Here is a 26600-nt window from a genome sequence, read left to right on the forward strand (position 1 = left end):
TTCTTCATTATGAATTTATTGAGAAGCAAGAAGAGCACATAGCTTAGGTAACGAATGATTCACATATCACTTAAAAGTCATTAGAGAACAAAAATTCCAGGAAGACTCAAGTGCTATGAATCCAGTGACAGGACATGGATCACTGGAAAAAAGGCATGTTCATCCTATTTGATCTTTGTTCTGTGGTTATAACAAAATCTATATTAGTGGAGGCTTCAGACAGGCCCCAGGGAAGGTTGAAAATGTTGAGTGCTGTAACTGCATAATATGTGATACATGTGAAAGTCATCTTTAGCCTGTGTTAGAAATGGATACCTCCATAACTTACTGCAGAAAAATGTTTAGGCTCTTGCCTGTTCTGCCTCATGCTATTTTCATCCTAAGATGAGAATGTTGGTGTTGGACACTTTCTACTTGCAGCTGTGTATATTAGAAGCAAAAAGTGGGCTACAGTGTGCATTTAGAGATAAAATTACCACTAGAGGGTCTAGTGACTTCTTGAAGAGTGAATTAAAAAGAGGAGTAGCATCAGAACTACCATGTGGGGATTACTTCCTTCAGAAGCATTCCAGCATGCAAGCAGCTCACTTGGCTTGAATAGCTTTGGTAGTCTGTAGCTTTCATGAAACTGGTTTATCGATAATAATTATAATCTAAATAATTTTTCACAGTAAAATCGGCACAAGCGACAGTGACGTGATCTTCATTAGTCAGCTTTGCTGAAATAGTGTAATCACCCTGTACGAGACAAACACAAAGAGATTAGCCCATGAGTAGTATATAACTGCTGCTGTTTCCATGAGGGAGTCCTCTTCCTAGAAACAGAATAACATTTTTTCCATCAAGTTCCTCCAAAACCTTTCCTGTCCAAATGTTTCAGAAGTGGTCAAGGACTTGCCCATATTTTCTGCCAAACTACTCTCATCAAGGATATCAATGCGGACAGCGAAAGTTCAAAATCTAAACAGTGCAAGGGGAACAAAATGTTTTGATGCATAAAAATTCCTTTCAAATCTGTGTAACTTCTCATGTTTCTTATGAGCAAACACAATATGACCTGTGCTGTCTAGTAACTAGAAGAGGATGAGGTGCTTAGTTGTCTGGCACTTCTCTTCCTTGGATCTTGTTCTTGTACACTGTTATCGATATGAATTTTTATAAGAGAGCACCTTGGGGCATGTGTATAGATGACTGAATTTGTGATGAATTCCTATTTAATAAAACAAGAGGTAGTTTAATTTCAGATTGTGTAGTTAAAACTACTAATAATTCTGGCTTTGGGGAGAACTTGTATCATTGCAGTGCAGAAAATCTTAACCTTAAAGCCATGGCTTTTTTGTATTGGTCAAAACTGCTCTGGGCAGGGAAGGTGACAAGATTCATTAACAGATATGGAGGAAGAGGTGAACTAGATTGCTGGCACTTCAGTATTTCTTTCTGTATTTTCTGGAGTGTGGAGGGGAGCAAAACTTGGGGTAGGAGAGCTTGGCAGCAGTGGCCTCCTGGCTTTGTACCATAGAAAGCTCTTGCCTTGCTCAGAACTCTCCTGGTTGTGGAGTAGAAGGAGGCGCAGCTAGAATGAGTCAGGTTTCTTGGCATTTGCCTTTTACCATGGGATTTCTAAAGCAATAACTGGCCTGTGTCCTCACAGAGGTTCAAGTTAAGTGTAACATCCAAATTTAGACAGGCCCAATGGCAACATGCTCATGAGACTACAGCCTTGTAATTGTTGCACAGACTGTGCAAACATCCTTTGGGCTGCTCAGATGAGGCTGTTCTTTGTAAAGAGCAGAAGACAACTGCTGCATGGAATAACTCCTTATTGCTGGCATAGAAGGATGGTGTTATTTGCCTGACTGATTAAGGAAAAAAAGCTTCTTACTCCCTTTCTCACAAGCATGTTAATTCTCCAAAAGCTTATTTCATTCATGGGAGGCAGTTTATAATAACTCATTTCCATTGCTCATTAGTGATTAGATTTTTTCTTCCTCCAGAATAATTTTTTTGCTCGTGGGTAAAAATTGTTATTAAAAAAGGATTGTGTACAGTCTTAGAATTTCTGGCTCCAAATTCAGCTAATTTGCCCTGAACTAGAGTTTTACTGGTCTGTGTGAATGTTTCTAGGGCTTCCTCTCAGTCTAAAGACCTATTCCTCAGATTATCTAGAGGCTTTACTACATAAGTGTCCTCACTATGTTAGTAAAGCTGCCCCTAGAGCAGGATGCTGATAGGAGCTTGGGCACCCCAGTGTGAGAAACCAAAAGGCATTGCTTGACACAGCATCTCTAGGTGTAGCCTTTAGGGAAGCAGGCTGGTAAGGATGGGATAACAGCCTGCATAAGGGGGGGCCAGTTCCCTGTGTGAAAGCCTTGGAAAATGAAGGTTGTGATTATTGCTGTCACCAAGGGAAGACTGAGACCTATGAGATGGTAGCTGTTATGGAGGCTCGATCGTCCCAGGAACCAGCTATCCTTGTTATCACCTTTGCAGGTCTTGGCAAGCTTGGCTCTCTGGGACTCATGTCATTGTTCTGTATCCCTGTTCTGGTCCTGTCTTCTTTTCCTGCACCTGGGCCAATCCAGTGCTGAGCAGGCTCCAGACTTCATCTTTGTGGCTCTGACACAGGTTTTATGTCTGCTGCTGAAGAACTGAGAGCTCATGCTGTGCTTCTCTGTGTAAGTAAATCTAAGGAGTGTTTGACCACCTGAACTGTGTGCTTTTTGCAGTGGTGTGATTTTTTTCTTTGCCACATTCTCAAACAGATGCCTTGATGATCCAGATCTTGCATTCTCCCCTTCAATCCAGTCTCTTCATGTATGTGGCTAAAAATCCTTTGTTATTTACTTGTCAAATATAGCTTCATGTTGTGCCCAGTTAAGAGACCCTGTGGTGTGTTCAGCATTTGAGACCTGTCTTGCTTTGCTGTGTGATTTGGTTGACCTTCTGGAAAGAGTGTGGAGAATGCTGCTTGTAAAAAGCATCTGTAATGGATGACCAGGAAAGTCAGAGCAGTGCCTAGAGTACTACATGTTTCCTTACCTTTCTAAGAAATTATTTTCAGGCTCCATAAGTCCAGAGAAAGTGTTCTTGGCCCAATAGCTTGTACTTTTGGTTGCAACCTAGAAGACCTCTGTCTCTGTATCTAATACCATATATGCACAGTGGAACACATATAATTGCAATAGTTATCTAAATTGTCTTTATAGCCAATGAGGATGAATGAGCTTCTCCAAATTGTTCAGCCTGTGAAGGAGTAAGTTGAATTGCAGCCTTGGTCTCTTGGGAGTCCCCTGGAGCTGCTTCTTTTGTTGCTATTTTAAGAGTAACAGAGGGGGAGCCTACTAAAGAACTGTCTGGCTGCATGACTTAGTGCTGGTAGAGGGGATCTGCTATCCTAAGAAAACCTGCCTGTCTCTGAATAATGGTGGCTTTCTAATGCTTTAAGCAAAGCCACTTAATTTCATATTGAGAAGGATTAGTCATGTAAACACTATCACATCCAGTGTGCCAGCTGGGGGAGCTTGGAATATGCTGATGTGATTGCTGGTAGTCCTCTGGCCATACCTCATCCAGAAAGCCCTACTGCTTGGGAGCACAGCTGTGACCAACTTACCTGTGGGATTTCTTTGATTCCCAGTGTGACTGGTCCCTCATAGTAGAGGTGTTCTGAAAAGCAAAAATGGTGATGGGTGGTTAGGCACCACATGAAGGAAACAAGCAGCTGATTGTAGATGCTTTTTTATAATAGCACTTCAAAATGCTCCAGTGACAAGTGTTATGGAACTGCGAAGTGCTCTATACACAGTCTTGCAACAGCCCTCCTGAGAGAAATGTCAGGATGTGTACTGCCTTATGGGGAAAGCAGGGCTGAGCCTGTGCTCACAGAGGACCTGCAGCCCCTGTCTGAGTGGAGGAGGGGGGCATGGCTTTGCACAGCTTGGTGGGTGTTCCTATGTCAGCATGCATCCTCCAAATTGGGAAATGAAATGGGAGGGGGATTGCCAGGCACAAGTCCTTTAGCATGATCTATTAAACACCTGCAGCTGTAATAGTTGAACTGTACTGTCTTGGTAACTCTTAAGAAAAACCAGTCTGAGCTGAGTGTTTCTGTAGGTGTGGACTTCTGACTGCTTGCTGAATATGACCTTAAAGTAATAAGAATATGTCTATCTCACTGCTGAGGGAGTGTTCACTGAGAAGTTACATGATATACTAAAGCCATCACAAGTTATGTTGGTGACTGGAATAGAGCCTGGGAGTTCCACCTTCCAATCCTCATCTCCCTAATTGCGAGGCATGCTTGCTCTTTGCTGTTGAAGAAAGGGCAACTTTGGCATTAATGGACAGAATTAGCAAGCTGTTCTGCAGTTCCTCCTACTTTTTCATAGCTTACTGGGCCAAACTGTGCAGACTTGACTGAAAATAAAATTTGTAGATGTTTCAGTATTTCAGAATTTCTTGCACAACTTGCCCTCCACAAGTCGTGGAAAAGTCTAAGAACTGTTTAAGGATTCTCTTTTGTAGGTGTTGTGAAGTAGTCTTTACTTTGACAGAGGAGTAAGTGTTTCATCACATGTGTGAGTATGTGCTGGCATCTTGACGCTTGTCACTTCTAGAGAGTTGTTTTGGTCCAGTCTCACTGTTCTGGTTTAAACTGTTTCTTGTGAAATGCTGGACAAAAGGTTTGTAACATTTTTTTATGGTCCATCCCACCATGCAGTAGGTATCTGGCTTGGAAAAGAGTCCACAGAAGGTCTTCCCCCACACATTCTATGAAAAGTTAGTCAATGCCTCGTAACAAACTTAGATGAAAGAATCATGACTATAAGAAACTAGGAAAAGGAGAAACCTGAGACATCACCAATGTTCTACACTTTGCATTAATGAGGAATTTGTTAAATATAATGCCCTGATGATCCTGGGAGGTGGAGAAGATGCAGAACTTGTCAGTGTTGCCCTGAAAAACCTAATACCAAAAAAGAAAATGGAAAAAGTATGTTTTGGCATGTCACTCTCAAACTGATCAACTATGCTGCAGCACTTGTGCTGTACTCCTTCCCTTCTGCATCCCTGGCTACTTCACCTGGACACCAAGAAGTCTCTTCCTTTTCAAAGAGCAGTCACCATTGCTGCTTGCTTCTGTGCACGAAGCAAGAGCTCTGGAGTCTGACACATCTCCGCTGCAGAAAGCGGTGACTCAAGAATTTTAAAAATACAGTACAGCCCACTTCTCAGTTCACAACTTTACTTAGAGTCTAAATGGGAGTTAAAGGCACTGCAGACTGCATGACTTGGGTGGTGAGTGACTCCCTTGGGACTTGAGCTTGTATGTGTGTTGATGTATGCTAAGCCATATTGTGAGCTGCCCCCTCAGGGTGGCGTGGACTGTGCAATGGCATGGCTTACGGTTTGTATCCTTTTGTTCAGTAGACAGCCTTGTTTGTCTCTCCCTCAGTCAACTCTGAGCCTAGCAAACCTTGGATGGCAACAGAGGATAGTGGAGAGGAAACTGGTCTGTGAACAATCACGCTTCCACAAAGTCCTTCTCAACAGGGACATGGAAACTCCTCTTGGAGCATGTGGCTTGTTAGGGTCTCACCTAGGCTGTCAGCCATCCAGAATCTAAACACACAGATACAGTATTCAAGCTCTGCAAAAACTATATTTTAAAATGAAGTAGGAGTCATCAGGCCATAAATTTGCTTCTGAAATGATGGCAATGCTAATTTCTTCTTCAGTGTAGGTAGAAGCTATTCCCCCCTTTGCTGTGACAAAGTAATGATTACATCAGACCTAGATGAATGCAGTTTTAGGGCTCTGCCTCAGCCCTCCCTGAGAAGTTTTCCATGATTGCTGCGATGTGGGGTAGCTATGCCTTTGCTTGGTAATCAATGGAGTCACTCTCATAGGCTGTATTATCTTTTAGGGAGCCTCCAACTGTGGAGCTAGGTGCTGCGTGTCGGGTTTGAGGTCCACATTTACCGCTTTGTGCTTCAGCATTGCGCTTGCTTAGCTCTTTCTAACCTGGGGTCTTGCAGTGTTTCACAGTTATTAGTCATATGGAGCTACTGGAGAGAGTCCAGTGAAGGGCCACTGATATGATTGACTGGAACATGTCTCCAATGAGGAGAGGCTGAGGGAGCTGGGACTATTCAGCCTAGAGAACAGAAAGATGAGGGAAGAATGTGTCAATATGTACAAATACCTGAAGGGAAGGGTGTAAAAGAGGATAGAGCCAGGCTCTTTCCAGTAGTGCCCAGTGACAGGACCAGAGGCAATGGGCACAAACTGAACCACAGGAGGTTCTGTCTGAACATCAGGAAACACCACTTTACTGTGAGGGTGACTGAGCACTGGCAGATGTTGCCCAGGGAGGCTGTGGAGTCCCCATCCTTGGATATATTAAAAAACCCTGCCTGGACATGGTCTTGGGCAACTGGCTTTAGGTGGTCCTGCTTGAGTAGATGGGAGTTGGACTTAAATGACCTTCAGAGGTTCTTTCCAACCTCAACCATTCTGTGGTTCTGTAACCAGGTCTCTAGAAAACTCTTGTGACCTTCCTTGCTTTAGTGATGTTGGGGGGAAAGGACTATGCTTTGAAGTATGTCCTGATAGGAAAGCAAGGGCAGCTTTCATTTTCAGCTAGCTGAGACCTGCCAGGAAATAGTATGGATCCATAGATCTGCTGGACTTTATCATTCATCTTCACTTTGGACCACTCAGTGCCTATGCTGGCCGAATCAGGCTTTTCAAAGCCCATTCGATATTCCTCTCACATGAGGTTTTCTGTTATAATTCCAGAAGTGTAAACATCCTCGCAGGCTTTAAGGACTGTAGTTTATCACAGCATCCTTCATATAAATTTTTCTCCATATATTCATACATTTTTACATTTCTCCATTGAAAGAGGATGAACACATCTGCTGCAGTAAGTGTAACTGTCACAAACACTGAGCCTAGCTCATTGAAAGAATTCTGTGGTCTTTTTAGAGCAAGCCCAGATGTAGTTGCAAGAAAATGTATAAACATTGGGAACAGCATAAATCACAAGTGCATTTTTCCAGTTAAATTTCCCTATGTCTTTGTTGGTCTGTCGGTAAGTTATGGTATCTGTCAAGCATGTTATCAGTGATGTGTTTTTTCAGTCCACCTTTTGTTTTCAGCCCTTTTTCTCAAGACTTAACTGAAGGTGATTTCTGTAGAGCATCCTGGAAGACATTTCTAATGTACCACTGATTCAAGATGATATTATTGTGTTTTTTGTAGCAGCTTTTCACCGTTGTTTCTACCAAAAGTAACATAGTCCTTTTCTTTGCCAGTGAGTAGGCCTCTAGTAGCTTCCAGTCTGAAGCAGAGCTTTCAAATGTGTAAGAACTTACTGAGGATTACTTCAAGTTACTAGTTATCATTTATCGTGAAGATGCCTCATTTCTGACAAAACACCTATAATGAAATTCTCACTCCTCTTTCTCAAATCTTCTTGCACTGAAAATCTTTATACATTCTCACTCTTGTACTATATAAAGGCCCTGTACATCTGCACCCACCTCTTCCTTTTTCTGTTTTAAATCTTTTTAGAACTTAAATGCTCCATGTTGGAGTTCTTCTAGGACATGATCTTGCACCCATGCAACTGACACACCACTTCTGTCAGTTTTAGGGATGCAGGAGTGATCTGAATAACTGCCAGCTATAGATGTATAGTTGAGAGAAAAACCTATATAAATATATAGCTGGGTGAGAAACATCCCCTCTCTTTACTGGGGAGGAAAAAGTGAGATGAAGATGCTAAGCAAGATGGCATTGTATATCAGCCTAAAGACCTAGCTTTGTGGTGTAGCTGCTCTCTCAGAAACATGTACATAAATCTCAATGTGATACCCAGTTCTGTAATTCATGTTATGCTCTCTACTTTTATTCACAAATATTATTTTAGAAACTTCCTCACTGTAACACCTACCTAAAGAGGCAATAATGTAAAGAAGGGAGGTCTGAAGCAAGGAGGGGGGGGGGTTCTCTATGGTTTGGGAGTGTGCACAAGGAATCATGTAAGTGCTCTGATGGTTCCTTTATCAGTTGGGCCTGAAAGAAAACTTGCAGACTTGCAGAGGATGCAACTATCTTTTGTCAGGAAGCTTTGTTTAAACCTGCAAGTTGTGGTTGGCACACTGCTAAATATTACCCTGGTAGGTCTTTTTCTCTGATTTTAGTGATTGCATTGGGAAATCGTTAAATCTTATGTAACTTTGCTTTGGAGGAAATGGGGAATAACCAGCACTTTCTATTAAAAAAGAGGAAGAGCTGAGTTCATGTTATGCTACGAAGAATTTAGCAGTTTTGTTGTTATTGTTCTTAAATGGACAATGGCTCATTTCCTTGCAACATTTGAGCTAACAACTTTACAACAGGCATATAGCTCAAAGAAAAAGATCTTGGAATCCTATTTAGGAATCCCAGTGAGCAGTGTCAGATGTGACCTTTGCTTAACATAAATAGTAAATACTATATGATTAGGATGAACATGAAACCTCCAACTATATTGAGTCTCCTAAACTATTTCCAGTCATGGCAAAACTGTGACATTATAGGAGAGCAGAGAAAAATAAAACAACCAGGACACTGCCACATCCAGCTCTTAAGTCTCTTTTCTTTGTAACTTCTACCTGCTCGTTCACACAAGTGAGTGGACCAACAAAGCCTGCAGCAGAACTACACTCTCTCTCATTTTGGGAGAGAGAGTAACATGCAACTTTTGGCCTCCTGTGGAAGACAAGCAAATTCTGTGTGGAACTGTATTTAAACTCAGGTCAGGTCTGGCCAGATGTTGGAAATGTTGCCTGTACAACAGGGAAAAGGGGGCTCTGCATGAGAAGCTTCAGTTGAAAGGGCTGTCTGCTCCTCTGTGCTTTTGCTAGGCTGCATACTTGGCCATTCACAATGTTGTCCTTTCTGCATAGGTATTAGGTCAGATTTACAGCTGTGCTAATATGGTAAATTATAGCTGTGCTGAATTATCTCAAATCAGTCTTCAGCTCAATTCTGTGTCCTAAAACACAGGTTAGAATCAAATGTCAACTAATTAAGAAATACCACATTTTCAGTTTGAACCTTAGTCTGAGAAAGTTCACTTCTTTCCCACTGTGACTTAATTACTAAATAAAAACAGCTACTGAACAAGAGAGTGTGTATTAAGAAGTGTGGCAGAGATCCTTGCACTAACTTAGGGATGCTTCTAAATGAAGGTATATAGTATTATTTAACCATCTATGGTTTTATATCATAATGTACTTCAATTAGTAGAAACAATTACCTGTCAGTTTAAGATTAAGGGACTTGGAAACCCCAGGAGGTTTTGGCTTTGTGGCTTAATGTGTGAATAGCAGTTTGTGCTCAGCTCAGGACTGACTCTGCTTCTCCTTAGTGTATTCTCGAAAGGATGTTATTTAGTACTTTATCAGAATAAGATAGTTTTTCAGTAGGTATATGGGTGTGTGCCTCCCCCCTTGTAATTCAATACACAATTGAAGAAACCTCTGAATTCAATTTTTTTGGTCTATCTGGCTTACAGGATTTACGCAATTGGCTGCTCATGCAGCATTTCTCTATTCTTTGTGGTATTTCTATGCTGTGTGAAATGTCTTAGTAATTTTCCAGGGGCTGTCTTAGCAGTAGTATTGTGCACGGTCTTTAGACTGATAGCCCTTGCACGTTAATTATTGCAGTGTTATCAGGCTGGAGGTGCATGTGAATGGCAGTAAGGCAGAGCTTCTGAACCTAACTGGTGCTCTAATGACTCTGAAACTTCCCTGCAGCTCTACCTGTTTATTTTAAAATCAGCTTAAAGAGATGATCATGGTATAAGAGGGACTTCAAAATAACTGTTTAAGATATGTGGATACTGCTGTCCAGAGGCATGACTGTAGCTCTTCCAGAAATGCCATGGCTAGCTTTGCACTATCTGGTCTGGCTTGTGGCAGAAGGGACTTTGAGGTGCCCAGGCTCACCTGGGACCAAAGCTGCCTGCTTTTTGGGGGCAGCTAATGCCACTGTAAACCAACTAGTGCAAGTCTGCACCAGTTGGCAGTTTGACTGGCATGAACTGAAATCATCTGACTGCTGCATAGGCATGTGTTGAGCAGAAACAAGATGCAAACCATAGATAGTATCAAATAGTATTTTGGTCCAAATATCCTTATTCAAGCATAATTCCTCTTAAAGTGAGTTAAGAACTGCCTTTAAGGACAGGAAATTTTACTTGTTTAGCAGTGAAGAGCATGTTCAGAATGGCTTTTTTGTTTGCTCAGCCATTTCTTTTACAGAACTGGCCCTTATTTCTGTCATACTTGCTCATGTGACAACCATGTGGCTATAAATAGAGCTTATGAACCTCTCTGCTGTTGGATGGGGTCACATTACCACAGTTATTTTTTTATGGGCTTGAAATCCCATGTGTGTGCAATATTCTGTGATTAAAAGAAAAGCAAGTGAACAGGTTGGGGGAAAAAGCAGGCTCTGAAATTAAAATGTCTGTCCTACTGTGTTTCTGCCATCCATTAACATGCTGTTGAAGTAAACAGAACGTTACGATGTATTGGTGTGTTCAACAGCACAGTGGGCGTGTTCTGCTTGGAGTATTCAGTAGCCATCAAACACTTAGAGTGCTACCTAAATTACCTACCTCCTTTCTTCTTTCCACAGAAAATAAGCTTAGAAAGACCCGGCTCGCAAAGCGTCTCTGAGTAGGTTAAGATGGTCTTCCCATTTACGATCAGGTCAACCTTGATGTACAGCTCCTTGATGCTGTGTCCTACACACAAAGCAGAAGGAGAGCTCAGAGAAAGTGCAAGGGTAAACACAGTTATTACTTTATTTTTAAAAATTCCATTCCCCCCCAGCTGTTCAAGCCACTGAATGTTTTCTCTTCATTGAACTCCTGATACATAGGAATCCATGCTTTAGGAACAGGTGTCTAAGTCCCTTAAGGGTACATAATGAGGGACGTAATAGCATGTATCTTTATTGTTAAATAAACTATGCCCATGACTAGTCTCTGACTCTGAGGTCAACTGGCATAGTAAATCTTGTGTGCATACAGCTAAACGTTCCTTTCTACTGTCCCTAGTGGAAGGACCATATCCAATAGCTCCCTGGGAGCAGCCTGTGGCCCGTACCTGCTGCCTGAGAAAACAGTAGCTGCCCTGAGGCAAACCTGTACCAGGGACCAGCATAGCAGCTTGGCAGTGCTGGGAGGTTGCCTGCTTATGCCTGGCTTGCTAACATAGATACAGCCAGTGAGGCTACTGGATTTAGAGGGAGGTCCCATACTCTGAGTTGTTGGAAAAGTATTTGCAAATGCCTGTAATGTGATTTTTGTGGGCTTGTTTAACTTTCCAGCCATCTGAAAACTGATGCTCCCCAGGCAAAAGGGCAGCATGTCTCACAGGAGGGAGACCTTTTGCATACAAGGAAGCATTCACAAGTGCTAAAAGACACTTGGCACACAAGCATTTTCAGCACCAGGAGCATACAGCAGGGCTCTTGTATTTATGCTTTGGTAGTAGAGGTTCTAGGTGAGCTTGGGGCCAACAGGTTTGTAAGAAGGTGGCTTTCCTGTGCAAGGAAAACAAAGAAAGCTATGGCTAATATTAAATTCTGCACCCGGCCTGTTAGCTCAAATGCAGTTCTGCTTTTGACCTTTTATTGCTGATCAGTCAAGTGCTGAAGAGGTATAATTTCAGCTAGTGCAGCTGATGACATGACTGTTGCCTCAGGCTAGCACTTCCCCAGCATGCTTCTCTACATGCCCAGGATGGGCAGAGAGATGCCCTCACCTTGGTCTGTGGGAGTCCCTTCAGCCTCCTACCTGCAAGGGTCAGCCTTGGCAATTTGGCAAGCGCTGCTGGTGCCATCACAGGAGTGTGGGTGCTGTAGCTGTCTCATTCAACAAGAGTCTCTCCCTAGAAGACTTAGTTATGAAGACAAGCTCTAGAGTAGCCTCCACCTTTACTGTCCATATGTACAAATGAAGGTAGCTGAGGGCTGATATGACCTGTTTAGGGTGACATATGTAGTCTGAGGCTGAGCTGATAACAGAACTGACATTTCTGTAGCCCCACACAGGTTTTGAAATTTCTCAGAAATGGAGCCCATTCATATTTTATAGGAGGTTGTCACCCTTGCTTATTTCTTAATACCAGCACTCACATGTGAATTACCCATTTATGGCATGAGAAAATGGCAATTCACTTACTTAGGACGATTGCAGCTCTAACATTAAAGGTGTGGGTTGTGACATCAGAACAATGGTCAATGCTGAAAGCAAAATCTTGCTGGGGATCTGTTTGGAGACAGAAAGCAGTGGGTAAGAAGTAGTATTTTTAACAAGATACTGACTGTATAGAAGAAAATAATAAAATACAGAAGCGTTATAAGAAACAGGTTATGTATTCCTTATATTCTCCAAGATGTGCTTAAAGCTCCCACACCCTGTGTTTAATAGCTACTTCTGTCCTTCCTGCCACTTCAGTCTGAAGCACATTCAGATGATAGCGTATATGTGGCTAAAACCTACTGTGTGGGAAAATGAGCCAGGTTCAGGGAAAGTAAGTTTCCCACAGCGGTAGGTAGTCAATACTTGTTCAACAATGAAGTCTTGGCGCAGCTGCTCTTTCCAGGTTCTTTGCATCGCCTTTCCTTCCTCGGCACTGTTGAGCGATTGGTTATGGTGATGGGTTTTAATTCATTTGTATGGCAAGATGACTTGGCGAGGCTGATGGGGGAACCGAATCCTGAAGTGGGATGAAAAGTCCAGAAATGAAAATAAAATTGTGTGGAATCCTGGAGTGTTTCATGCTGGGTCTACCATCATATGATATTTCTAACCCAGGAAATAGTCTACATTTTTGCCTTTCTGGGAGACTTCAGCAGAGTTGGAGTCAAAGGGAGCCCTACAGCTGACGACTGACACGAACGTGACTCTTACCAGTTCCTACAGTACCCCTTTCTCTGCATCAAGCTCAAACTCTTGTACAAACACAATTGCTTTCCCCCCACTTACACCTTCTTCCTTGCTACCCTCCATGAGATTCCATGCTATGCCTGAAGGCTTCCCGATATGTCACTCTGGTGACAGCCAGCAAACAACAACTGGCAGCTCAGCTGCCACAACCAACAGCATGTGCAAGAGTTTTCCAGAGCTGTGGCTGGAGGTGAAAGATTTGGCCAGTTCGGAAGCATATTGTCTTGAACCTCAAGGCTTGCTTTAGGCACAGGTTTGTCCCTCATGGTGGCTTTCCAGCCAGCCTGTGCATCCAACTTCCTTCTCTGTGGAAACCAGAGGAGGAACTGCAGCATGTGCAGGAGCAGCCACAGGCTCCCTGGTTTACATCGAGCTGCTGGTAACAAAATATAGACCTGGGAATTGAATTCTGTTTCTAAGTTATTGTTGCTTGAGGTAATCTTTTCACTGAATTGAAAATAATGCATTGGGAGAATTTTCCTTTGCTGTGATGAAACCTGAGTTGCAAGTGTCCTCTGTGAGGCTCAGCTAGCATCTCTGTAGTCTGATGTTATTTTTGCAGCAGTGCCCCACAGCTGTAGCAGCTGGCAGGGAGCAAGCCTGGGTGACCAAAGCTTGATTACTTATTGGGGAACAGGAAAAAATGAAAGTGCTGGGAGGAGCTGGGGGCTCTAAGCCAGGCTCTGAAAGCACACAGATTGTCAGTGTGGTCCGAAAGGAACTCCCAAGTCCTAAATTCTGATAAATTAAAATAACTGTTTAAGGGAGGGAGATAAAAGGCCCCCACAGCTGTATTTCCCACAGTTCTGTATCCCTGTGCTGGATTTTGTCCTCCATACCATTAAAGTGCAGTATCTGCAGTTGCATGATCTGCTTGGGACAAAAAGGTTAGTGCCTGGAGTTGTTTATCAGCTCAAGCGTGACAAGAGTCAGAGGGTTGTCTGTCTTCCTTTTCCATATTCCTTTCAGTTCTTGCTTTTGTTGCAGCTTCAGAAGCTGTTGCAATCAGGTAGGAGAGCAGTTTCCTGCTCCAGCTGGAAAGCATGTCAAACTTCTCTTTTCTTCAGGACCGTTATGCCTGCTTCCCCTCTGGTCTTTGCCACCTCGCAGGGCTTGGTTTCCGCTTTCCTCTGGACTTCTGCAAGAGCCCCTCTCGTTTCTGTTTTGCGTGTGGTGCGATGATAAGGTTCAGGAAGCAGCTGCTCAGATTCAGACCAACTTGGGCATTGATGCCTACAAACAGTGCTGGTTGTCAAAAGACTAAAATTGTCAGCTCTGCAATTTCCAGAGGGAGCTATCATCAAAAATGGCACTGCAACATATACGATGCTTTTTTTTTTTTTTCCCCCCTCCAGAGAGACTAGGCTGTGCTTTAGTCAACAAATTAAATAATGGTATTAGGGCTAGAAGCTGAATTTTTTGCTTAAAATTTCTCATCAGTAACTGTTTGGATGGAAAGGGAATATTTGTGAAACGAAGCTTCTCTGGAAAGCATGGGCTTCTTACAATGAACCTGACCTCAGGGTAGTTTTAGTTTGGATGTCTCATGTCTGTGTTTTTTTTTGTTTTTTTTTTTTTTTCCCTATGGGTTGAGTTCTTTTGCCAGATAAATTTCATGGTGCGTTGTAACCATGGGTGTCTTCTGCACCGCTAATGATGCAGCATAGGAGTCTGTATCCAGACAAGTGTTGTCTGGTCCTCAGAGGAGGAGAGCACGGAAGCACTCACATGAGAAATTCCAGCAAAATCTGTAAATTAGAGCACTTGGATTTTGTGTTGTTACTCCATTGCTGAGAAGTGTAAACTTTTCCACTGGCAAAAGAAACCCCAATTAATTTTCTGACCGTCTCCCTGTGGAAATGCAGGCTATGACTTTCCAGTCCAGCATCTTAGATATTGTGGTGTACGTGGGGACCTCCTGCTGAAACCAATTGAAAGGATGGCTGTGTTGCTAAAGCTATGGTGCCAGGGAGTCTGGATTCCAAAACATGTAGGCGGAAATGTTGCTGCTAAAAGGAAATTAAAGGAAATAATGTGTTTTAACCATTGGATAAGTGAAGATGTCTGTAAATTCAGCTGTGCACCATGAACTAAGGTGGTGTGTCATACCCCTCTTTCTTTAAATGTTGAGGAGTCCCTCGTGTGGCAAAGGCAACTTGAGGCAATTGCCATTTTTGTGTTTCATCTCAGATGCACAACTGTGAGTCACTGTGTGTCTCTTACGGAGGTTTAATACTTATTCTTTCTTGTTTGCCTCAATCTGAAGAGAGCTGGTTAGACTGAAAAAAATACATGTTATGTCTTTCACATGTGCAGAGCAATAACATTTACCGTTAAATCTCTAAAATATGTGGGGCTGCCCTTCAGCCTTCCACTTCCCTGCAACATTTCATAGTGCACAGTACTGTATGTTCCCAGACTTCCCTCCACCCACTCCCTTCAATCTGCTCCCTTTTCCATAATTAAAGCTAGAAACTCTTCAACTGGTTGCAGAGTTTTGCTTTTCCAGTTCAGCTTTGATATATCACCAACACTTAAAACGTTGCTGGAAATCTTGCAAATGTGTTGAGGTTTATCAGTGAAAATCTGCTTATTGGGGGGAAATGGGGCATTTTTTATGTGTTTCTATCTAGTGAGAAGGGCTTGGGCCGCAACATATTTACAGCTAGCATGAAGGTGCCTGGGAGCAGGATTTTGACTGAAGTTTCTCTCTAGAGAGTTCTACATCTTTTGGGCAACTGCTCTGAGAAAGAGGCAAGTCTTTGGCTTTTGTAAACAATCAATGTGCTTTAAGACCTTAGACCTGTTATTTGAACTTGATGCTGTGGCTAACGCTGAGCTCTCAACTGTATCTAGCATCAAATGTGCAGCTTTCGCTGAAGACTGGCTTCTGTAGTACAATCCTGCTTTGAGAGGTAAATTTGGGCTGTACCTGGCATCTTGCCACTGATCACCCCTTACATGGCATAGTGCCAGCTGACGCCATGTATCCCACCTCCCATTTCACTCTTACCCAAGTACTCTAGTGGAGATTCATTGCTATGTTGGCTTGGTATGTGGTTTTCCTTGCATAGGACTTGCAGTGGCACCATAGTGCAAGATTTCAGCCTGGCTTACTGCTGTGAGGAGCGCACAGCGATGAATTTGGCTGTGTTTTTCTAGAAGACTGAGCAGATGTGTAGTACAGCCTAGAAGCTCAGATGAGTTTCTGATCTTTTCTTCCTAGAGCTTCTCTTCCTGCTCTTGCTCTTGGCAGAAGGTTCATAGGTATATTAGCTCAGATATATTTACAGTGGTGTATCTATGTGACCCTCCTGGCTGCAAGTCTTGTACCTTTGATAGAGATTACCCCAGTAAGAGGGACAACAGATGGGAACACACTTTCATGCCTCAGTTACTGCAGTTGTGGGGCTACCAGCTCATGCTCCTGCTGAACGTGGGTGTGCTCTGAGCCAAAGGGCTGTGAGCTGGGGCTGCCCTTATGCCCTGCAGCCTCCTGTGCTCTGGGAGATGATCTCCAGCAGGAAGATGCAGCAGACAGCTGGGAATGATAATGTGCTAACCCACTATGGCTATGTCCCTCAGCCTGAGCTGCTAGATGACTAACTGGGCATTACAGAAACTGCATGGCCAGATGGGAAGCACCTGCTATAGGAATTTTGCTGGGCTGGTGTACAAGAGCCTCTGGTTTTTATTCTTCTCTCCCCCTCCCCCCATCTTGTTAACTATCCTCTACTGGCTTTACTCTCATCTGAATCTGCTATAAAATCACATTGTTTCCACGTGAGCATGAAAATCAGTGGTATGAGTGAATAGGAGCAGCAAGCAGGCAAGCTTTGCTTGTAAGAGTCCACATCTGTAAGTCTTGCAGTGGTGAGAAGAATCTCCAAATTGGAAAGCTTTGGGTGTTTCAAAATAACACTTTTAGGAGCAGATAAGCCACAGAATTGAATGGAATGACATAGCTGCACTTGGCTAGGGTCATACAAGGACAGACTGGTGCTAGAGGAGCTGGAAATTAGCACAAGGAAGAAACATATTTAGTAATTACCCAACACTCCTCACCTTCAAAGCTCTTAATAAAATTAAATCATTAGTCCTTACAACATTCAAGGTGATGAAAGGAGAGGGAAAGAATGAGGAACTGTTTGGGATCTCAGACTTTATGTATTCACTCAACATTTTCCCTTTAATGTCTATTTAAATAAATTAACCTAAATGCTCAAGGTTATATTTGACACTGGAATCTACTTATAAGGTACTGAGGAAGAAGCATCAGGTGAATTAGCAGCTCCCAGTTGTGCATCTAGGTTTTCCTGAGCACCTTCAGTTTAATGAGCTTCCCTGTGGGCCTGCCTTCACCACATGCCGCTGCCATGTCCAGACATGGCTGGGAGGAGGAGCAGAGTGATCCTCTGTTCAGAGGGGAGCTGAATAAATTGAGACTTATGTTGGCTGTGTCTAGTTTGTCATGAGGATGCTTCATCCCAGATGCTCACCTCAGACATGACCAGCTCTGGGCTTTTGCCTAGTTTGGACAGGTGCTCTGGTCTCCTTTGCAGAAGGCGTGATATGTTTTATCTCCTGTACCTTTCTGGCTTGCTTAAGCAGTGTGGAGGTGAAGAAATAGGGAAGATTACATTTTATGTATCCTTATGTCCTGGGGGTACAGACTGTGGGAATTCCCCTATGCAAACAGTGCTATCGACTTGTGGTCTCTGAGGTCTGCTTAAACCTGAAGCTTTTGGGGATGTCTAATGGAGTGAATAACCCTGCTTCCTGTCCGATAAAACTTGCATGGCTGTAGAGGGAAGCCTGAAGATTTGGTCTCAGTATAATCTATAAGCTAAAAAAAACCCAGAACACTAGTATGAGAAACTTAAAATACGTCTTAAAAATTGCATAAACACCTTTTTTAAAAAAAAATAATTTCCCCTCCCCTCTCAAGAATACTGAACACTAGTAATGCAAAGAGCAATTATATACTTCTTGGTTAGATCAAGGCACAGGCATTACTGGCCAGTGTGTTTGGCCCTGGTTTTGGAGCAAGGCAATTCCAGTGTCTTAAGAAATTAGTTTAAATAAAGAATGAAGACTTTGTCTCTTTCTATTTCCAATAAAACTCCTTGCTGAGTATAACTGATGTCCAAATCTGCAAATATTCAGAAACAATAACTGAGAAGGCTGGCAGCTTCTCCAAATGTCTCGCTGGGGCACTGACTGCAACAGTAGCAGCATTTGTGGTGTGAGGAACAGATGCGGGATGGAGGGCTCAGCCCAGGAGCAAAGGGCTGGAAGTGTGGCAGATGGAGAAGAGTGGGAGAGACTTGCCTGGTACCAAGCTGAGGTCACCCAGCTGCCGCCTGTGGCCGTGGCAGTGCTGGTGGCCTGGGCAAGGAGCTGTGTGGTGTGGAGAGCTGTAAAGACAGCGGGTGTGAGGGGTCTCTGCAGCTGGAGGGCTGTGTTTGGGGATGGGGGTGTCACCAGCATGTGTAAAGCAGCCTCGCCAAAGGCTTGACCTGAGCCCCCCTGCCTTTTCCTGCCCGAACCACCTTTCTTGACAGCAGGATTGTTAGAGCTGTTTGCCAGGGCTCCAGGGGAGGCCCGGTGTCTGAAGGTTCATGGAGACTTTCCTTTTGCCAGTGATGGTATTTGGAAGAGGGAGTTTCTGTGCTTTGTGTGGTATGACAAAGCTTTGTCTCAGCCTGTTTGAGAAGACAAAACTGAAAGATGCCAGCTTTGAGAGGCAGCAAGTACAGATCTTTATTTGTATTTGATAATCCTGATTTGTCCTAGTTAGCTTGAGAGAGAAAGGGAGGCAGGGCAGGCTTCAGCTACAGCAGTGTAACAAGAAAATGCTGCATTAATTTGGGCCCAGCAGGGAATGTATTAGAGAGAGAAAGTCTTTGTTCTTCTGTTCTGTTGGTAAGAAAACACCATGCGCTGCATGACTAAGATGCATACAGTAACTGCCTGTATTCCTAATCAGATCTGTCTCCTCTCTTCATGTGTTTTATCATTTTTTATGCTGCTCTACTTGAGACGGAGATCTCTGGACATCAGTGCTTGCCAGTATGACTGGGGATTCACAGCAGACTTGCAGACTTGTGTCAGAAATAGAACCAAACATTACTAGAAACTGCCCTGCTGTTAGACACATGCCATGCTCTGGGATAGCAGGCTTTACCGCTGATTATACAGAACAGTAATCAGCAGCATATGAATGGGCTAAATGTTCTCATTTTCTCAGGATGGGTTGAAATCCACTGCAGGAGCATGGCAGTAAGCTATAATTGGAATAGCATGCTCACTCTGCTGAGGAAACTAACTGGGTTCCCGCCTGCCTGATCACTGCTGGATCATTTGACAGGAGCCATCTATCTTCAGGTGAAGAAGAAACTGGTGCATTGAATTAATTTGTGGTAGCTTTCAAGATTCCCAGCTTTTGGCAACTGGAAGCTCTCTTGAGTCTAAAAGCAGCATCTGGGACAGATCAGGTTTTGGATTTGTTACATGGTGATTCCGTACAGGGTATTTAGGTATCTTGTCCCTGATGGCCACTGTTCCTCCCTAGTTTTAGGTTGCCGTAAGCCTCCTTGAAGTTGGTGCAGTGACACCAACACACAATAGTGCTGAAGTCCTTTTTGCATTTTTCTGAGGTGTCTTAATTTTTCTTAGATCATTCTGGGTATTTTTGCTGATAGATGTTAAATTACTGCAAGAACCTGATCTCTTGCCTCTATTTGCTTTGGTAAACTGTAAGCATTGTAGGGTCCAGAGATATTTTGAGGCCTTTAACAGCTCTAGATGAGATGGTGTGGCAATGTCAAGAAAGGCTAGCAATGCTTCATACGCGTACACAGGAAGTTTTACAATGCAGCACTTACGAGCAACTGTGGTATGTTCTTGCTCCTGACTTGATGCAATGAATGTGCCTTTTGATAATTTCTACTTTGTGTAATATAGGAAGCTAATCTCAAATTTTCATCGAACTGTAAACATAGCTGTGACTTACCTGTTTAGTTTATTAGACTGCTCCCTCCCTTTGCCCTCCAGACTCAAATTTAGCATGCAGTAGCAAATGACAATTCTGCCTTGCCCACAGTACTTCTTGACTGTAAGGTAATACACAGTTTTGCAGGTATATCTCTCCTATTTGTTTCCAAAGGGGAGAATGCATTTTCCTATGGCTTGCCTTGTGGGCTGTTACCCCTCCTGCTTGTGATTCCTTAGTGACTCAGTGGCTACAACAGCTGAAGACGTGGCAAAAGTCAATAGGTGGAAAATGTGTCTACCAGTTTAGATTTAGCGGCTGGAGATAAGCAGGAGGGACTGTCAAACAAACAATCCTCTTCTGCAGTCCGTGATGCGGGACCTTCATTGATCTGGTGAAGAAATGGACAGTGAGGAAACCTCTGAGAACTAAATTAGATGGGAAAACTTAAAGCATGGTGGGAAATGTTCAGCTGAGGTTAATTCTCCCCACTACTAGTCTCAGTGAAAACATTAATATTGATTTTGCTAGATGGTTCAAAGTCTAGATGGTGAACCTAATGCTTTTGCCAGAGTACCTTGGAGGTATGAAATTGTCTCCTGCTCCTCCTTATAATTTACATTTTAAAACTTACTTTCTCCTCTCTGAAAGAAGAGGTGAAATTAAATCAGGATCACCTTAAGAGGTCACATAGGAAAATAAAGTTTTAATCCTCTCTAATGAAGTGGAGAACAAAACAGATAAGGTAGTTTTAATTCATGAAGGGACCAAAACTTTAAACCAAGATTTGTATGTGCACTCGTATCTATGCTACCTTGATTCTGGTGATAGCTTCCATTTGTTAGCATCTGGTGCCAGAAATAAGCATGTCAACATCTGGCCTTCCTCCTGGAGTAAGCAAGCTATACCAGATGAGTATAGCAGCAAGGCTGTGACACCAAGATGGCTTGGACAGAGCAAGCAAACAAAAAATGTTTTCAAGTGAAATTTTTAAGTTCTTTGATTGTTTGCCCATTAGCAATCTATGCAACAAAAGATCAGAGGGGAGTTGGTGTTGTGTGGCTTTAAATAATTTAGAAGCAGAAGCAATTGCTGGAGACTGCTTGAGGGAAATAAATAAGTCCAAGAGAAGCATCTGGCTCAATCTTTCTGCCAAAGAAACAAAGAATAATGGAAAAAGAACCTTCTTTTACCAAGTGTCTAGAAGAACGTTTGTCCTAAAGATGCATGAGGTGAGAATTTTTTGCAGACTTTTCTTTGCCAGCTGAAGCTATCAGATGACATATCCTTTAAATAAAGCATGTAAGTGTGTGGCCAGAGAGGAAAAAAGTCTAGTAATATTGGTTGACATAGAAAACAAGGTGATATGTAAAATTAGTGCTACAATGATGACAATTTAGCAGGTTTGTTTACAAGTTGGTATTGCTGACTGAGCAGGGAAGGGTGTTACAGGTCTATTTTTAAAAAAGGAAAAAGATTTTAAGAGAAATAGTATATTTGATCTCTCAGTATGTAGAAGAAAGGATATGATGGGCTGAGTGTGTGAAGGGGACCCTAGTAAAACTGAAACTATTCAGTATGGACTGACAAATCATCAGAAAATTGTAATCTAACCAGTCTATCAGTCTCTGTTTTCTTTTTTTATGCACTGAAAAGTTCCTTCAGAGCAGGGTTTAACAGGAGGGTGTTTATATTGTGCTATCTGAAAAGAGCAGGTTCTACACCAGAGTAACCCTGTTGACTTCAAGGGGCCATTTTAGTGGAGATCCAAATCTGAGCTCACAAATTTTAAGAAGAGCCATACAAATGAGAGTTTCTCTATCTGTAAACACAATCCAGTGCAAGCTTGTACTGAAATGGGCAGTGCTGCTCTCTCCTACTGGATCAATGTAGGGCAGGAAAAAGGTTTCTAGAAATGACCCTGCCTGAAGTGTGACAGAGCTACACAAGCAGTCATGGAGCTCAGTGGATGTAAGTTCAGTCTGACTTTGCTCTGTTTAGGAAGAGGCATCAGCATGTAAAAAAAAATCTGTAGTTGACCATAGGGCACTGCTTCTTTGTCTAGCAAAAGATATTAATTAAAGCAAATAGTTATCTGTATCCCTAAATATGTTTTATTATTTTTAAATCTGTAGATATGCAGATATAAAATTTGTAAAGAAGTGTGTAAGAAGTTTCATATTTAGTTTCTGGAGGCTGAAATGAATATCAATTGATTGCTCCTTCTCCTGAAACTTCAGCTGATGGCTATTAACCTTGCTTCAGATGGAAAAAGAAGAAAAAGCATAGTCAAATATGAATTGGGAAATGTTTGTCTGTGATAGTTTAAAAAAAAAATCCCATGGGGTCTGAACAATGTTTTAAAAGCCTAGAGAATATCTCTCAAGTTGTCATCTTCAAATACTAATACTTTGACTCTTCCAAAGATCTCCCTGAAATTCCCTGTTACTTACTCCTGCGCACAGAAAAAGTCCTTAATGGTTGATGCTCTCCAGACCCTTTCTGAGAACCTTCTGCTTTACCAGTAAGCTTTTCTGCACTGTCAAGAAAGCTACAGTTTCAGGCAACTCTGAAATCCCCCAGGTCCTAATCTAAATGTAGAGCTTTATTAATCACCAAGCATACTGGTGTGGGTTTGCTGGTTGAAACAAGACCAGGTATTCTGAAATACTGACTTGTTGATGTAGGCCCGACTAACATTTTGAGAGCGAGCTGTAAAAATAGTTGGAAAATGTTTTTCGTGTGTCTGCAGCAGCAATTGCCTGCTTTACCCTATGAAGAGGGCCCCATTTGAACACTACATTGTAAGAATGTTTTCATGGCTAATTAAGACAATTAGGCTTACATGAATGGTCTGGAAGCAGGTGCTGGTAGACATGTTGAAGAATTACATTTTCTAGTCTCTCGCTGCATGGCATATTGCACTTTGAGGTGGGTGACTGACACTCAAATAGCACTGGAATTTGCTTGGGGCACTTTGTTACCACTGCCTTCCCACCTTTCCCTTCCCAGACAATTGCCTTCTAAAATGTAGCCGAAAAGATCAAAAGTGTTATTACTGTAAAAATCACTGTGAAATTAAAGGGGATAGGAATCAGCCATTTGTGTAGCAGGTTCTTTTCATGTCTCTGCATAGACTTGCCAATTACAGTTCTCTTTTCTCAGTCAGAGATGTTAACCTATGCTGCCTTTATCTTGGGATCCCTGCCCAGATTTCTAAAGTGATTTGTGGTCATTTGAGATCTTCCTTCGTTTTTGTCACCTCTTCCTGGGAGGAAGAGTGGCACTGATGGGAAATGTCTTGCTGTATTTATAGACTGTCTCGGTGTTATGTCTCCTGTGGTTATATAGAGGAGGCAGCATACTGTCTATTTACTTTACTTGTAGACCACCTGTCTCTCAGCTTGAGCTTCTCACTATGGACTTGCTGTTGAGATTTTTTTTGTCCAATTTCTTTTAAATGACTTTTTTACAAGTGCATGATACTGATCAATGGGGTCTTGTCCAGCTCTTTCTTTTGATGCATCCCTTAGGGTCCTGGTTACTGAATGTTTAGTCTGATGTAGCTGGGTGGGAATGGGGATCCTTTTAAAGGATCCAGAGCATGGACTGAGACTGAGGCCTTGATGCATGCCTGTATCTTATGCATTATAGGGGCAGGATGCAGCTAGAGCACTCTAGCAAGTGCTTGTGACAGGGACTTGCTCCTGGGTACAGGAGATTGCTACTCTTTCTCTGTCTTCAGTTATGCACCTAAGCTTCTCTGCTACATTTATCACAGTTATATTAACTCATATTTTTGGCTTTAGTCAGATTTTTACTGCGTTTTAGGAGAGGACCTGATAATCTGCAAAGTAAAAATGAACACTTAGCTCCTTTTTAGATGCTCAGACTGAACTCTATTAATCTGTTGATAGAGGGCATTCAGTTCCAGAAATAAAGTTGTGAAGTACTTTGCTAAAATTATCTCAACCTGAATTTTACTTGATTCAACCCTGATTCACTGATAACATCCTAGAGTTTATAGTAACAACAATAAAGGTGAAATCCTGACCCTCTTGAAGCCAACAGGGAATCCTTTACCCAAGATTTCATACTAGACACCTCACTGTGGCCACTGTATCCCCAAAAATGTGTCATCCTCTGGCATCTTCAGTGGAGCAGGAAATACCATGGGGATTTCTCAAACTGAAGAGACGTGCAGGGCAGTCTTCCCCTGAAATAACTAAAGAGTATGGGCAGTTGCCTAGCATTGACTCTGTGCTTGCTGACATTACAAAGTTGTCGAGAAGGTTTGTTGGGAAAGGGTCTTGTCAAACCTAGGCACTAGCATGTCTGTTCCCTCCTGGGTGAGAACAATTGGAGGGATGCAGCTAAAGAGCAAAGCTACGTTCTGCCCATTTAGTTGTGGTTTACAGAGAAATCAAGTGGGGACAAAGCTGCTCCCCTCCTGAAAGGGTGATCGGCACCTCTGGCACTGTTGTGAGCTTGCCAGTGAGCTCAGGAAGAGCAGTGCCTTCTCTGAAGGGAATGTAGGCTGGTGGATTTGGATTTATCCTCCCCACCCATAGATTATTTTTTTTTCCGGGGGGCTCAGCCCCAAACACCTTATATTTTTCTGCTTTATGCAAGCTACCAGACTATGAACTGGGTCAGCAGAGATGCAGATGGGGCATCCCGGTCTGATGCTACAGGTGTGGTAGCCTCTGGAAACAGGCAGGGCAGAACATTGTGACAGCAGCTGTGAGTGTTGCCACAACTGAATCTGCCAGAGCTGTAAGGGAGTGAGGAATTGGGCTTCAAACAAGGAATCTGATTTAATTCTTGCATTTTTTTCTATGTCTGTGTAATCTCATGTCCCATAGCTATGCCCAGGAGAATAGAAAACCACTCTGTGTTGGGACCTGACCTGTATGATCTCTGGCTTGTGCTTCTCAAGCTGTGAATTCCTCCTGAATGAATGTACCTCTTACTTTGGTTTGCCACACACAGAAAGGTAAGTGACACACAAGCTCTAAACAAATGCATTTTGTTAGCTAGGTCACTGGTGTGCATAGTAAGAAGCAATGCCTGACTGACACGTGCCCAGCAGACAAATTTCATCATTTGAATTGACTCAAACTGTAGCCTGTGCCTCTGTCAAGGCATCTCATGCTAACTGAGACCTGTTGAGGGAACAGAATTAACTTATACAATGAATTCTTACTAAAATAAAGGTAATACCAAAGCTTGTATTCAATATCTAATTAAATATTTTCCTAATGCAGTATACCCATTTATAATATGAGAAGCCTGACTTTAGTCTCCTGGGAGCAGGCCAGTAAAGAATAGCATTACAAATATTTATTTACTTCTCTTGTCCCTCACTGGCTTTATTTTAATGGGTGTGCAAAACTGCATGAAAGCTACAGGGGAGAAAAAGCCCCCTGGGAAACCCTTTGTATCAGGATGAATTGGAAAAACAAACTCTAGGGGGCTCATTTGCCATGAATCGCTTTTCACATCACGTGCGGAAAATGAATGAGGCGTCTGTGAATCTAATTCCCTTTGTCCCAGCTGTAAAGCAGATCAGCACAATAGGAGAGGCACAAGGCCAGCAAAGCAAGAGGTGGAAAGCAGGCACCATTCAGTGAATTCATTTTCAGTCATTGCAGTGCCACTTGCTCCTTTTCTTCTCTACAGATTTAAAGAACAAACAAAACCCTATGGTCCCTGGGAAATGCCTGTGTTAAGTGCTGCTCCTGAAGTCTTGCTAAGCACGGTGGCAATGGCAGAGAACACGAATCCTTCCCACTGTCACGCTGGGTCTCTTGTCACTCCCAAGTGGGAGGACAGAAAGCATATCACCACAGCCTTGCTGCACATTAGGAAAACAGCACATCAGTGCATTGAAGAGTGTGTGTCATCCCAGGGGTAAAAAAGATAAAGACCTAGGGTCTTCCTTTTTTATTTAACCTAATTTCAAGATAAAAATCCTAGTCATCTCTTTCATGCTGGACTGGATTTTTGACAGCAATTTATTGTTCTGAATTAGGTTATATTATTTCCTCTTTATTATTTTCTATCTAAATACAGTTAGATTTGTGTATATGTGTGTATGTGAACCAAACCAGCTATATTTGAAAGACTAAAAATATTTTAGCTGTGAAACCCGGTGCTGGCTTGGGAATGTAACCCTTCTATTCATTGCCTGGCTTATAAACCTCTCTTGCTGCATAAGAACAACTTTGTTGCCCAGCTAAAAAGAAAATGGAAATTTTAAGAATCTCACCACAGCTTTTGTAATATATTTCCAAGTTCTCCTCTTTGCAGACTGTGTGCGTAGGCCATTCTGTGCTGGCATTGATGTAAAGCAGGACTATGACGAGAACAAGAATGTTTGATGTCTTCATGGTGGTGGTGGTAGTTTGCAGGATTACTCCTCTGTCTCTTGCTAACTCTCTGTGGAGGGAGGTCTTCCTTCCTTTCTCCGAGGGAGAGAGGAGTTACTACATTTGTGCCTGCAGAAGGGTTAAGTGAGCCAATGGAGCCTTAGCTTACCACAATGTGGTATAAACAAGAGGCTAATCAGAATTGGAGGGTGCTATT

At 42.6% G+C, this 26600-nt stretch overlaps 1 protein-coding gene across 1 annotated transcript; it reads right to left on the reverse strand.

Annotated features, from left to right (window-relative positions):
- Positions 1 to 26600, reverse strand: LY86 (lymphocyte antigen 86). Its single transcript, XM_075052337.1, has 5 exons — positions 26284 to 26600; positions 12251 to 12337; positions 10679 to 10807; positions 3614 to 3666; positions 1 to 738 (listed from the first exon to the last, which is right to left on the reverse strand). The coding sequence occupies exons 1-5, from the start codon at positions 26402 to 26404 to the stop codon at positions 634 to 636; spliced, it is 495 nt and encodes a 164-aa protein (XP_074908438.1). The 5' UTR covers positions 26405 to 26600; the 3' UTR covers positions 1 to 633.

The sequence above is a fragment of the Buteo buteo genome, chromosome 20 (genome assembly GCF_964188355.1).
Source record: "Buteo buteo chromosome 20, bButBut1.hap1.1, whole genome shotgun sequence".
NCBI classification, from domain to species: domain Eukaryota; kingdom Metazoa; phylum Chordata; class Aves; order Accipitriformes; family Accipitridae; genus Buteo; species Buteo buteo.

Excerpts from the sequence above, each read along its gene's own strand:
- LY86 (XM_075052337.1), bottom strand. The coding sequence starts at position 26,404 with ATGAAGACATCAAACATTCTTGTTCTCGTCATAGTCCTGCTTTACATC. Across the intron at positions 12,338-26,283 it reads AATATATTACAAAAGCTGTG|ATCCCCAGCAAGATTTTGCT; the intron begins GTGAGATTCTTA and ends GTCTCCAAACAG. Across the intron at positions 10,808-12,250 it reads TAGAGCTGCAATCGTCCTAA|GACACAGCATCAAGGAGCTG; the intron begins GTAAGTGAATTG and ends CTTTGTGTGTAG.